The 12,643-nt window shown below is 39.5% G+C and overlaps 1 protein-coding gene across 4 annotated transcripts in view; it reads left to right on the top strand.

Annotated features, from left to right (window-relative positions):
- The window catches only part of PTPRG (protein tyrosine phosphatase receptor type G), a 578,270-nt gene that overhangs the window by 559,396 nt on the left and 6,231 nt on the right, over positions 1-12,643 (top strand). For all 4 annotated transcript variants that reach the window (XM_088662505.1, XM_035106777.3, XM_035106776.3 and 1 more), the window contains exons 19-25: positions 271-405; positions 2,658-2,821; positions 4,447-4,582; positions 5,867-6,013; positions 8,403-8,496; positions 10,656-10,732; positions 11,967-12,095. In XM_088662505.1, the coding sequence (XP_088518631.1) occupies positions 271-405; positions 2,658-2,821; positions 4,447-4,582; positions 5,867-6,013; positions 8,403-8,496; positions 10,656-10,732; positions 11,967-12,095 (882 nt within the window). The remainder of the gene's footprint in view (positions 1-270; positions 406-2,657; positions 2,822-4,446; positions 4,583-5,866; positions 6,014-8,402; positions 8,497-10,655; positions 10,733-11,966; positions 12,096-12,643) is intronic.

Raw genomic sequence — 12,643 nt, 5'->3', positions numbered from 1 at the left:
GCTGATACTGGTTTCAGGCCAGAGTCATCTGAGAAAGGAGGGAAGACTTTTCTAGCACAGTGGTCCTCAACCTTGGGCCTCCAGATGCTTTGAGACTACAATTCCCATGATCCCTGACCACTGGTCCTGCTAGCTAGGGATCATGGGAGTTGTAGGCCAAAATCATCTGGAGGCCTAAGGTTGAGGACCACTGTTCTAGCATGTTGCTGGTCTTGTGTTCTCTAGCATGCTTCAAAATCTAATATCCTATGGTGCTCTGTCTTTTCTCAGAGGAAATGTGACCAATACTGGCCATCAGAAAACAGTGAAGAATATGGCAATATCATTGTCACATTGAAGAGCACAAAAATACATGCTTGCTATACAGTCCGCCGCTTCACAATCAGGAATGCAAAAATGAAAAAGGTGAGAAGTGTTATTGCATTGTGGTTTGGACAAAGGATGGACACACTAGGAGTATGCTATTGGGTGTGATATACACAGCTGCTATATATCTCTTTGATGAAGTACAGTGGTACCTCTACTTACGAATAACTCTACTTACGAATGTTTCTACTTACGAATGGAGCTCCGTCCGCCATCTTGGATGCGGTTTAGATAGGATTTTTTCTACTTACGAATTTTTAGATAGGGTTGCTTCAACTTACGAATTTTTTCTCCCAATGCATTCCTATGGGATTCGACTTACAAATTTTTTCGACTTACAAATGTGCGTCCAGAACACATTAAATTCGTAAGTAGAGGTAGCACTGTATCTGGAACCAGCCACTCAAATGCGCTCTCCTAGATTTAAGAAGGCAGGAGGGATGGGGGACAAGAGGACACATGGGCAGGTATGTAGCCACCAGCGCCGTCCATATCAGCTGACTTCATAAGCTGAAACTGATGCCACAACATATCACCAACACTTTACACTGGATATTTTTTCTGCAACTGAAACAACTACGGAGTCAAGTTAGCTCCAGAGTTCAGCAACTTTATATTGTGTAACCAGTTGGTCGCAGTAGGTCCTCAAATGTTCCAGAGGCCCCACCCCAGAGGCAGAGTTAGGGGAGCACAACTGGTTCGGTCACACTGGATATGGAGCCCCGGGCATGTCACAACTATCCTTTAGAAGGGACCACAAGAGGCTGGGGTGCCAAATTTTGGCATTGCACAGGGCCCCACTGAAATCTGAGACCCCAAGGTTCAAAGCCCGCAGTGCCACAATGGCATCCTGTGATAAAATGGAAGAGCTTTCATTCTGGCATGGGATGATATCTCTACTAGTAATTTGGTTCTGGGGATGCTGAGCTACCCTACGTGCCCAAATAAAGGTCACAGAGGCAGGTATTTGAGTAATGGCTGTGCTTGTAGAATGAGAGTCATTGCTAAGCAATTGTTTTGCCTACAGGTGAAACTCGGAAAATTTGAATATTGTCAAAAAGTGCATTTATTTCAGTAACGCAACTTAAAAGGTGAAACCAATATATGAGATAGATGCATGACATGCAAAGCAAGATATGCCAAGCCTTTATTTGTTGTAACTGTAATTATTTGTCGCTAGGCGGGTCAATTATAAATGGAATGTAATTAATGAAATGTAATAGCAATGTTTATTTTTGTATTATTGTAACTATTTGTTTTATTACTGTGGAATTTCCAAAAGAAAGCATTTGTAAAAATTAAAAGAAAAAGAAAAAATAATAAGTTGCATTCTGAAATAAATGCGCTTTTCGACGATATTCTAATTTTCCGAGTTTCACCTGTATGTAATCCTATTTTTCAGCTTAAGCATGTTTCAGCTCAAGCATGCTTTTTGCAGGGATCAGCTGCAGAAGCAGCCGATCCAGCTATGTCTCCACCTGCCCACACCTACACCAAACAGGTGTGGGGCGCATGGACAAGGAAAACCAAGAAAGACCAAGCTTTCTGCCAGTGATTTAGCTGTTGTAGAAAAGTATCGTGATTTTATTTATATATTTTTGCAGCAAGTCAAAAGAAGAAATGGAGAAACTCACCAGAAGAATAAGAAATCAAAAAGAGAGACTTTTTAAAATAGAATGGGAGAAAATTATTGACTATTTGAAGATACACTTTAAACAAAACAGAACAGTGGGACTGATATAAACATGTGCAATAAGAGATAATTGAGGGGAAGATAAGGGGAAATTAGTAAATATATTTGAATTAGATATGCAGTAATAAAAAGATATAAAATAAATAACCGCAGAAAGGAGGGAAGTCGAGGGGAAGGTAAATTAGACTTGCAAATATTTTGTTTCTCTTGTTAAAATATTTGTAAAAGGTGAAAATGAAAAATATTTTTCTTAAATTACAGTGGTACCTCTACTTACGAATAACTCTACTTACGAACGGAGCTCCGTCCGCCATCTTGGGTGCGGTTTAGATAGGATTTTTTTCTACTTACGAATTTTTAGATAGGGTTGCTTCTACTTACATTTTTTTTCCTCCCAATGCATTCCTATGGGATTCGACTTTCAAATGTTTTCGACTTACAAGTGTGTGTTCGGAACGCATTAAATTCGTAAGTAGAGGTACCACTGTAGAATGATAGGCATTGGTTAAAGCTTATCCCACACCTGAACATGGTACAGTTAAATCCCCAACTAATATGTTTTCCTCCTGTATGTGTTTCATGTATTCCGGCTCACTAGGGGAACCCTAAAGGACGACAGAATGAAAGGACGGTCATTCAGTATCACTACACACAGTGGCCCGACATGGGTGTGCCTGAATATGCACTGCCAGTGCTGACGTTTGTAAGAAGATCCTCTGCAGCCAGGACTGCTGAGATAGGCCCAGTGGTTGTGCACTGCAGGTACAGCTGGACAAGTTCAGTCCAATTTTTGCGTACAACATGTAGATTAACATACAACTGAAGTAGAGCGTAACAGTATTTCCCTTTACAATCAATTACAGTATATCCCATTTTGCAATAGGGAGAGATTGTGATTTGCCAACACCATTCACTGAATCATTGGCTGAACCACAGTTTGAACTTAAATAACTGTGGTCCAATACAAGTTTGTTCACTGTCCCGCACAGCAGAACACAGCACATTGCTGGGTGAAATTCTCTTATACAGATGAATGACTTTCTGGGATCTGATAATTCTGTAATCCATAGCAGAACTGGGCAGTTTTCATTGAATTCTAGAGGATGGTGCAATTAGCTGCATGATTTCATGCTGTGATCGCTTGCTGTCATTATATGGGGCAGAGCTTTCAAGTTCTACTGAATAGGTTTAACTACCCTATGCCGCACCACAGCTGCTCAAGAACATTTGCAACTTTTTCTTCACCCACAACACATTCAGAAAAGAATTCATCAGATGAAGACATTTAAACTTTTCCAGACTTTTTAACGTATTGTTGTTTTAACATGCTGTATTCTTACACTTTGACTTAATTTTTTAAAATCTTCGAATTGCCGCTAAAGGGCTGAATGTTTTTTGGGGGTTTTTTTTAATGGTCAGAAAGGGCAAATTCTGTAAATGAATCCTATTTTCATCAGTGGGATTCCTTAATATGTTCTGATTGCAAAATGTAAGACTCCTTTTTGGGAAAGAGTAGCTGTGTGTGCTACATGTACTTCCTAAATTTCCAGATATTTGCATGTTCACATATTTATTTATTTAATATATCATTTTATTTAATGCATTCATAAAGGTAAAGGTAAAGGGACCCCTGACCATTAGGTCCAGTCATGACCGACTTTGGGGTTGCGTGCTCATCTCGCATTATTGGCCGAGGGAGCCGGCGTATAGCTTCCAGGTCATGTGGCCAGCATGACAAAGCCGCTTCTGGCAAACCAGAGCAGCACATGGAAACGCCGTTTACCTTCCCGCTGTAGCGGTTCCTATTTATCTACTTGCATTTTGACGTGCTTTCGAACTGCTAGGTTGGCAGGAAATGCATTCATAGCCCACCTTTTTCTTCAAGGAGCTCAAGGTGGCATATACGTGATTCTCCCCCTCCTCATTTAGTCCCCACGACAACCCTGCGAGGTAGGTTAGGCGGAGAGGCTGTGACTGGCCCAAGTTGAGCTTCCTGGCTGAGCGGGGATTTGCACCTGGTTTCCCCAGGTCCTTGTCCAACACTCTAACCTCTACACCACCCCGGCTCAAGTCGCACATAGTCTTGTTTCTCTCAAACCTGGAGAATATCACCAGCTGAAAATGAATATTACCAGCTGACCTGTCCTTAAATGCTGAGCAAGACTGGCCAACCTTTTTTTTGGCCCAGAAGCTGCATTCACTGAGAGCCAAGGTTCCTTGTGCAAGGATTGAAAGAAACACCTAAGATCCATTCCATATTATAGAAAATATAAAGAGCAAGACTTCGTGAATGTAAAGAAGCATATACTGTATAGCAATATGAGCATGGTGCTGCAATTCTTTATTAGTGTTTAACTAGCCTTTCTCCTGAAACTTCTTTTTGTCAGCGCTGGGGTTGGCAGGACTGGTACCTACATTGTTATAGACAGTATGCTGCAACAGATAAAAGACAAAAGCACAGTTAACGCCCTGGGTTTCCTGAAACACATCAGGACGCAGCGCAACTACCTCGTCCAGACAGAGGTAAAACACAGAGACACATTTACTTTTTACTGCAGCAAGCTATTGTCGCCAATTAAATATTGCAAGAGGGTCTGCCAAGTGTAATTTCCACTGGAATATCTCCATAGGTTACATACAGCATTTCTTATGTTTTTCTGTGAATTCAGTTTGCTAATGCATGTAGTTGTCTTCTTCTTATTTAGCAATTGTGTCGCTTTTAAAATAAACCAAGCACTTCGCAGAGAATTTTCAAAAAACTAGACCTAAAAGCTTACAGTCTTTAGTATCCACAAGGCATTTAGTATGCCAAGGTAGTGAATATTTTATAGCACAGAGAACTTTCGTAAAGGTGAACATTAAAGTTGATACAAGTCTCACCACCACCACTTTCCTTTTTTGTAAAAGTAAAGTAGAAATAGTCTTAGAAAAAGAAGGGAACTGAGGCATACAGGAGGAAAGGGGAAATTCAGTACATTTAAAAAAAAACAGAAGAACAGCAAGCTGCAAAAGAAAAAAAGCAAGCAGAGATAACTATGGGAAAAATGTGAAAAGTTATCTAAGCAGTATTTTTGTTTAATTGGTTCATTTTTAACTTGCCCTTCATTAGGCAAGTGGTCCAGGTTGGGGTACACTGAACATAAAATCAAAGTAGCGATGCAACAGTTTCAATTTGAACAAATGGAAAAATTAAAAAATCCATCAGTATAACCTCTACACCTTACTCAAAAAAAAAAAACAGTGTCCTAATACATCTGGCTAAAGAGGCAAGCTTTCAGCTGGCACCCAAACCAACCAAAATTGGTGCCAACCAGATTTCAAGAGAGGAAGGCATTCCAAAGTCAGGAAGCCAGCACTAATAAGGCCCTTCTGTGAGCTGTAGATGTACAAACCTCACTCAGAGGCGAACTAGTGCTTTTCACACAGTGGGATTGCTGCAAATATAATACAGTGGTACCTCGCTAGACAAATGCCCTGCTAGACGAATTTTTCACTAGACAAATGGGTTTTGCGATCTGAGGTTGCCTCACAAGACAAATTCATTTTGTGAAAAATTCATCTAGCGAATCGCGGTTTCCCATAGGAATGCATTGAAATTCAATTAATGCGTTCCTATGGGCAAAAAATAAAATAAAATTCAGTGCATTCCTATGGTATTCGCAAGACGAATTTTTCGCAAAATGAATTGACTCACAGAACGAATTAAATTTGTCTCGCGAGGCACCACTGTGGTTGCCTTTAAAGAAGCTATGCTCCACTTACTATGGGCTTGCTTCTTCATTCCTTATTTGCTTCCTGCCATTCTAGGAGCAGTATGTTTTTATTCATGATGCCTTGTTGGAAGCCATTCTTGGGAAAGAGACTGAAGTTTCTGCTCACCAGCTACATAGCTATGTTAATAGCATTCTCATACCTGGAATTGGAGGAAGGACTCGGCTAGAGAAACAGTTCAAGGTAAGCTTCATTCTTAGCTTGTTCAGCCCTGCTGCCTTTACTAGGGGGGTAAAGTGATCAGACCAAAACTGGTACTTTATCAATGTGGATGGGTGGGAGGAACGGTCTGATAAAAAGGCTTTTGGTTACACCTCTGAAGTTGTAGTAATGTTTAAGGCAAGTTCACCTAGGAGTAGATGGGCATTTAAATACCCCAGTACTGTGCCATTCAGGACATAATAAGCATCCTTCAATTCAGAGCCTGGAAATGGATCAGAGGCTATCCCAACCAGCTGGCTCAGATGCCATGATAGATGGTGCTGAAAGCTGCTGAGAGGTCCAGCAGAACCAGCAGGGATACACTCCCTTGTGAGCTTCTGGAAAAGGTCAGCCACAAAAGTGACCATGGCCATCTCCATCCTATACCTTGCCTAAAGTGGGACTGAAATGGATCATGATGATCTGTGTCATTGAAGAGATCCTGCAGGTTTTATCACCACTGCACCCTCAAGCACCTTTCCTAAGAATGAAATATTACAGACTGGGTGGGATTTTAAACACATTTAAAACAAACATTTTAAACACATCAGCATCTACATGCCATTATAGGCTTGGCTAAACAAACCTGTTTTAAACAAGTGACAAAAGGTGTACAGCAAAAGCACCTTCCTGATGTCAATAAGCAGGGAATTCCAAAGCATAGGTGCCGCCACACTAAAAGATTGATTTGTGACAACTGTAGTATGAGTATTGTGTGGCATCTGTAACAGTGCCAATTCTGCAGATTGAAGCGATCAAGGGCGCACATGTAATGTAAGGCGATCTCACAAGTAAACTGGTCTCAAGCTGTTAAGGGCTCTCTGTACCAAAAGTAACACCTTGATCTTGTCCACATCTTCAGTAACACAAGTGAAAAACTATCCATAAAAAGTAGAGCAAGTAGGACCCAGGTTTACACTTATTGCATCTGCATTAACTGTGGCTAGTGATGTGAGGTGAGAATATTCTTGAGAATGAGAATATTCTTGAGAATATTCTCTGCTAGAAAATTCTCTGGAGAATATTCTCCACATTCAATGGTATAAGGTGCCATTTACCAGAGATTGACATACTGAAATATATTATAATATATTTAATGTTAATGGCTTCTTTTTTATATGTATGCCTATAGTTTTGTTTATCAAGCTGTGTTTTAGTCACCAAAACAGTTATTAAGTGTTAGAGCTATTAGAAGCACAAGATAGCCTATTACTGAATTTACCGTACTTGTATCAAACCTTAACATGCCAATTGTATTTTTTGACATGTCCTATAACATGTACATGTTCTAATGGAAGAATAGAATATGATTTAACTGAGTTTTCTTATACCAAACCTTAGCATGATAATTACTGGTGCCATCACCTTAGAATGATTTAACTTTAACTATAAAACACGTTTTACTTTTCTATTTGATATTTGAAAGTGACAAGTAGGCTTGTGCTTATATATTTTCACTGTGCTTCCTTTACTAAATATACAGTTAGTGGTGAGTCATTCACGTTGAATTTTCAATTTCAAGTTTGGTGCAAAAAAATCAAAGAATGTGAATTCACTGCATTGCCCTATAGAATAAAAGTATCTGTACAATTTTTGGTTGCCATCTGAACAAGTCTACCCATTAATAAACATGTATATTAACAAATTATATCATTTTGAATGCATTAAATGATATCCTTTTCAATGCATTAAAATGAATATTCTATTTTAAATGAAAATTCTCTAATATTCTCATTAGTCAAGAACATTCTCGAGAATATTCTCCAAAAGATTCTTCTCGAGAATTTAACATCACTAACTGCGGCGTCCAAGTAGGAACAAAATATGTGACAATTTTGTCTGTGAAGTATCTTGAGAAGCAGCTCACTTTTTACCATGAAAGTATCACACTCAACTTGGCAGGCAAAATAGGCAAGCCCGGGAATAACTGATCTCAGCTGCAGCATTCAGGTTCACAATAGCAGCAAGGAGGAAAAAATCCTTAGGCGTAGTCTTGTTTTGATGTTTTATAAAAGAACAGAGAGAGCTTTTTTGTTTCCTGAGACCTGTTCTGACCTACATATGTCTTTGGGGCTTTGCAATATGTCTTCAGCAGAACTCAAATCGACATTGTCAAACCAGGTTGGAATGGAATTTCATTTACCCTGCGTGATATGAGACCTATACAAACTTGAGGGACCAACACGTGTTTGTATAAGTACCTTTCTTTAGGCAGAAAGTTCAGTTCATCTTGGCATTTTGAATGCTTTTAGCATATCTTACAGTTCAGTCTTCCAGAGATGCATTTTTTCCAGAAATAAGAAATATCTGTGTGTGTGAAAGAGAAAGAACTGCAAAGGACTTAATCACTCTTGCTTATTATTATTTTTAGCTGGTTATGCAATGCAATGCTAAATATGTGGAGTGCTTCAGTGCTCAGAAGGACTGCAACAAAGAAAAGAACAGAAACTCATCAGTTGTGCCATGTAAGATCACATCTTAAAGTCTGATTTTGTGCTGAATAATTTCCTTGTGCTAAATTCTGAATTGTCTTTGCATGAAGTGATATGGGCCCTCAATTGGATTGTTTTGTGCTATTGGGTTAGAGTTCTTTTTAATTATAAATCTGATTTGTGGCTCCTATTGCTGGATGCATGTTAATGCATCCCAATGCATAAATACAAATAAGTTTTGAACCAAGTGAAAGTATAAGAGTTTAATATAGTGATTGTTGTGTATTGAGTCAAAGGATTTTATATCTGTATTATTATTGTCTGTATTGCATTAGGATAAAGTAACTGCCTTTTGGTTCCAGAGGGTACAGCTACTATTGGTTCATTTAAGCTGCTGTATTTGGATCCTCTCTCTTATTGGTTTCCTCCAAAAGGCAGCACTGTGATTGCCTGATATTGTTCCCTCCAAAATGTATCCCTTCCTAGCTAGTTCCGTCCCTATAAATGTAGCCTTCCTGCCCTCACAGTCAGTCTTGTTCACTTTAATAAAGAGCTGTTACTAGAGAACTGCCTCCAGCATATTATGTCAAGAGAGCTGAAATCACAAACCCCACGTCACAACAGTGATGAAGTATTTTGAAATATTTTCAGGGAACTTAATACAGCTTTCAGGAATTCTCAGTTGTCTTTTCCTGCAGAAATTCAATTATCAGCACTTTCAGAAGTGCAAAATAATTTTAGGGACGAAAAAATCTTAAGGGAAAAGACTCCCCCCCCCCCCGAACAGCTCAATGTATTCTGTCCATGCTCAATAGCCATATAATGTTGTTTGTTGGTGGGGGGATGGAAAACGAGGTAGGAGTGGGAATGGAACAGAGTATTGTGAAGGAGAGTATGGCTGGCTGGGACACTGAACCGGAGGACTGCACGCTGCAACTTTTTGTTGCAGGTCCCAAATATTTATGGCATTGGTTTTCAAAGTGTTGTAATTCACCCCAATTCTTCATGGCAATGGGTGAATAAATCTAAATAAATAAATGGGGTAAATAAATCACCATTAAGGATGATTTGTCCGTGTTAGTCCTACAATAAAAATATTACATCTGAAATATTAAGTTTATCTTTAGAAGCACTTCAGTGGCTGGGAGGCAAAACTGATCTGGAGTCATTGGCCTAAATCAGCTGAAATCCAAGTATTTTTGCTTATCTGCTTTGTTGAAGTTTTTTTATGCTCGCTCCTCAAAAGAATTGGTAAGCGTGGCTACCTCTGCAGTCATTAGAAGAGTCCAGTGGTGTCCAACTTTTTTCAAAGAAGGCCAGATTTGATGAAGTAAAGGGCCTCGAGGGCCGACCAAAGGGCCAGCCAAAGTTGTTGACCTATTTTTAGGATTGAATAGTTGTTGACCTTTTTTTAGGATTTTACCCCAAAGTTCTTGAGCTTTGGTTCCTTTTTTAGAATTGAAGTTGATGAGATTTTTTTAGGATTTTACCTCAGTAAATAAACTGCCACAGGGGATGGATTAAACCAACCAGCGGACCAGATTAGGCCCCCGAAACGGATTTTGGACATGCCTGGTCTAGATTACATCCACTGCTCTGTGTGTGCATTCTTGTGGTAGTTAACTTCAATTAATGTGGTTCTCAGAGGATAGCTGCTGACTTGCCCTGAAGTTAGGGAAGTGGCTGCTGCTGTCCCTACTTTTGGAAAGGGATGAGAGCAGCAAAAATAAATCAAATGTTGTTCTGTGCCGTTGCCCATAAATGATCTGATCATCATCAAATCTTTATTTCATTTAATATGTTTTCATCCTCTGCCTTTTCTCCAAGGAGCTCGAGGCACATAGACCTGACTCTATTCATCCTCACAACAAACTTGTGATGTAAATTAGGCTGGGAGTATCTGGTCCAAGGCCCTGGGTGAATTTCATAGTGGAGTGGGAATTCGCTATTAACTATTATTTGGCATCTGGGGATAGCAGAAAGTAGTAAAATTTTATTGCTGAAATTATATCCTTGTGCAAACATTTCATTTTATCATTTTTATAGCTTTATCTCCTGCATGAGCTCAGCAAATTTTATGATACTGGGTCTGGCCCTGGGAGAAGTAGGAGTTGTGTTATGATAGCTGCTGTGCTTAGATTGGGATTTTTGTTTGATATGGGCTTTTCTTCTGTTCATTTGTTTGTTTACAGCTGAACGAGCAAGGGTGGGACTGGCACCATTACCTGGAATGAAAGGAACTGATTACATTAATGCCTCTTATATTATGGTAAGAAAATCAACGGAAAGTAACCGAATATAAAATTGTTCAATCAGTTGGTTTTTATCTATTGTTGCAAATAGCTCTTGTGTTTCTTTTTTCAATGAGGTGATTCTTTTTTTCAAAGAACAGCCACTGTGTGCAACAAACGTTATATAGTGCTGCTTAGAATTAAAAGAAATACATTTTTTATAACTTGGGGAGTTAGGGGCACAATTCATCCTCTCCTGCATGCACAGCTCATGGGATGAGATCACCACAGAGCTTCAATTGAGTCTTCTAATTCTGATTCCCTTGCCAGCCCTTGACTGGGCAGATGTTCACTAAAGCATGCCAGCTATTATGTAGAATGAGAGGAGCCCAGCACATCTCCTGTTCCAGGTAATAACCAGCATGCTGCAATGGATATATGTCCCAGCCAAGGACTATGGTGTAGTTAAAAGGCTCGTTCAGTCCTGTGGAGATCCTGCCCTGCTTGCACTGCTCTGTGAGCTGCTGTGCAGGAGGGATGGGCCATGCCCTACATTGGCCAGTCATATTCTTCATAGTTGCATACAGTGGTACCTCTACTTACGAATTTAATGCGTTCCGAACGCACATTCGTAAGTCGAAAAAAATTGTAAGTCGAATCGCATAGGAATGCATTGGGAGAAAAGATTCGTAAGTAGAAGCAACCCTATCTAAAAATTCGTAAGTAGAAAAAATCCTATCTAAACCGCATCCAAGATGGCGGACGGAGCTCCATTCGTAAGTAGAAACATTCGTAAGTAGAGTTATTCGTAAGTAGAGGTACCACTGTATTGTGTGTCATTTTCATATTTTGTCATTGGCAATGTCATTCTACTGGAGGAATTTTTTAAAAAAACATCTGAAGTGACATTTGCTGTACCAGAAACAAGAACAAGTGGCATCACAGAAGGAAGGCAATATATCCAATAACTGTGCTGAATCCATTATTTTTAATTAGGGTAAACAAATATTAGTTGCAGCTAATCTTACTTGTTTCCACTGTCGTCCTCTATACTCAATGGGTTGCCGTTCCTGGTGGAAACTATTCAGTTAAGTGAAACATGTTTATAGAGTTTATTTTTTGTTTATATATTCTCCAGTATTGTTTTAGGATAAATTAACACAGCAGGGAGCTTTGAAAATTTAGCAATCTAATAAACTTGTATTGTCTGCTCTCATCCATGAAGTTTCCAAACTATTCTATGCACGGAGTAACTGGTTCTTGCTTTAAAAGGGTTACTATCGGAGCAACGAGTTCATCATTACACAGCATCCCCTGCCACACACAACTAAAGATTTCTGGAGAATGATCTGGGATCACAATGCACAGATCATTGTCATGCTTCCGGATAACCAGAGCTTTGTAAGTTATTTAACTCCACATACTTTATATTAATGATGTATCACAGCAGGGAGCAAGAACTGGGCCACTTAACTACATATCATGGCTGTACTTCAATGCAAAGCATAGTTGGTGTCTCCTTTAACAGCTCCATAATCCACAGTATCCAAAGATGCCTGGGAAAGAAGTTGGGGGGAACTGTTGTGTTCTGTCAGCATCACTGCAAAATGTCCCATTTCTGTGCTGCCCTACTGTGAAGGCAAAGTCTATCCAGTGAGCTTTTTCGAAAGGGAAGAAGAAAAACTTTAGCGCTTTTGCACCAGTCACCCTCAGGGATATCAACCTACATTTGTGACCTCTCTTTCTCAAATGCCAATGAGAAATAATATCTCCCTGCCCTTATCTTCTTGAACAACAGAACATGTAAAATTACTTTGTTTACTGTTGCAGTGTACCTCTATAGATGGGCATCTTACAAAACAGCTGAGCAGTATGTTGTCATTTCCATTAAATTACTGCAGGTGCCTAATCAGTTGTTACCCTAGTTGATTGGTTGTGTAGAAAGACAG

The sequence above is a fragment of the Zootoca vivipara genome, chromosome 2, assembly GCF_965207765.1.
Source record: "Zootoca vivipara chromosome 2, rZooViv2.hap1.1, whole genome shotgun sequence".
Lineage (NCBI taxonomy): Eukaryota > Metazoa > Chordata > Lepidosauria > Squamata > Lacertidae > Zootoca > Zootoca vivipara.
Note: the sequence above shows the minus strand (reverse complement) of the source record. Positions and strands in the feature narration are given on the sequence as shown.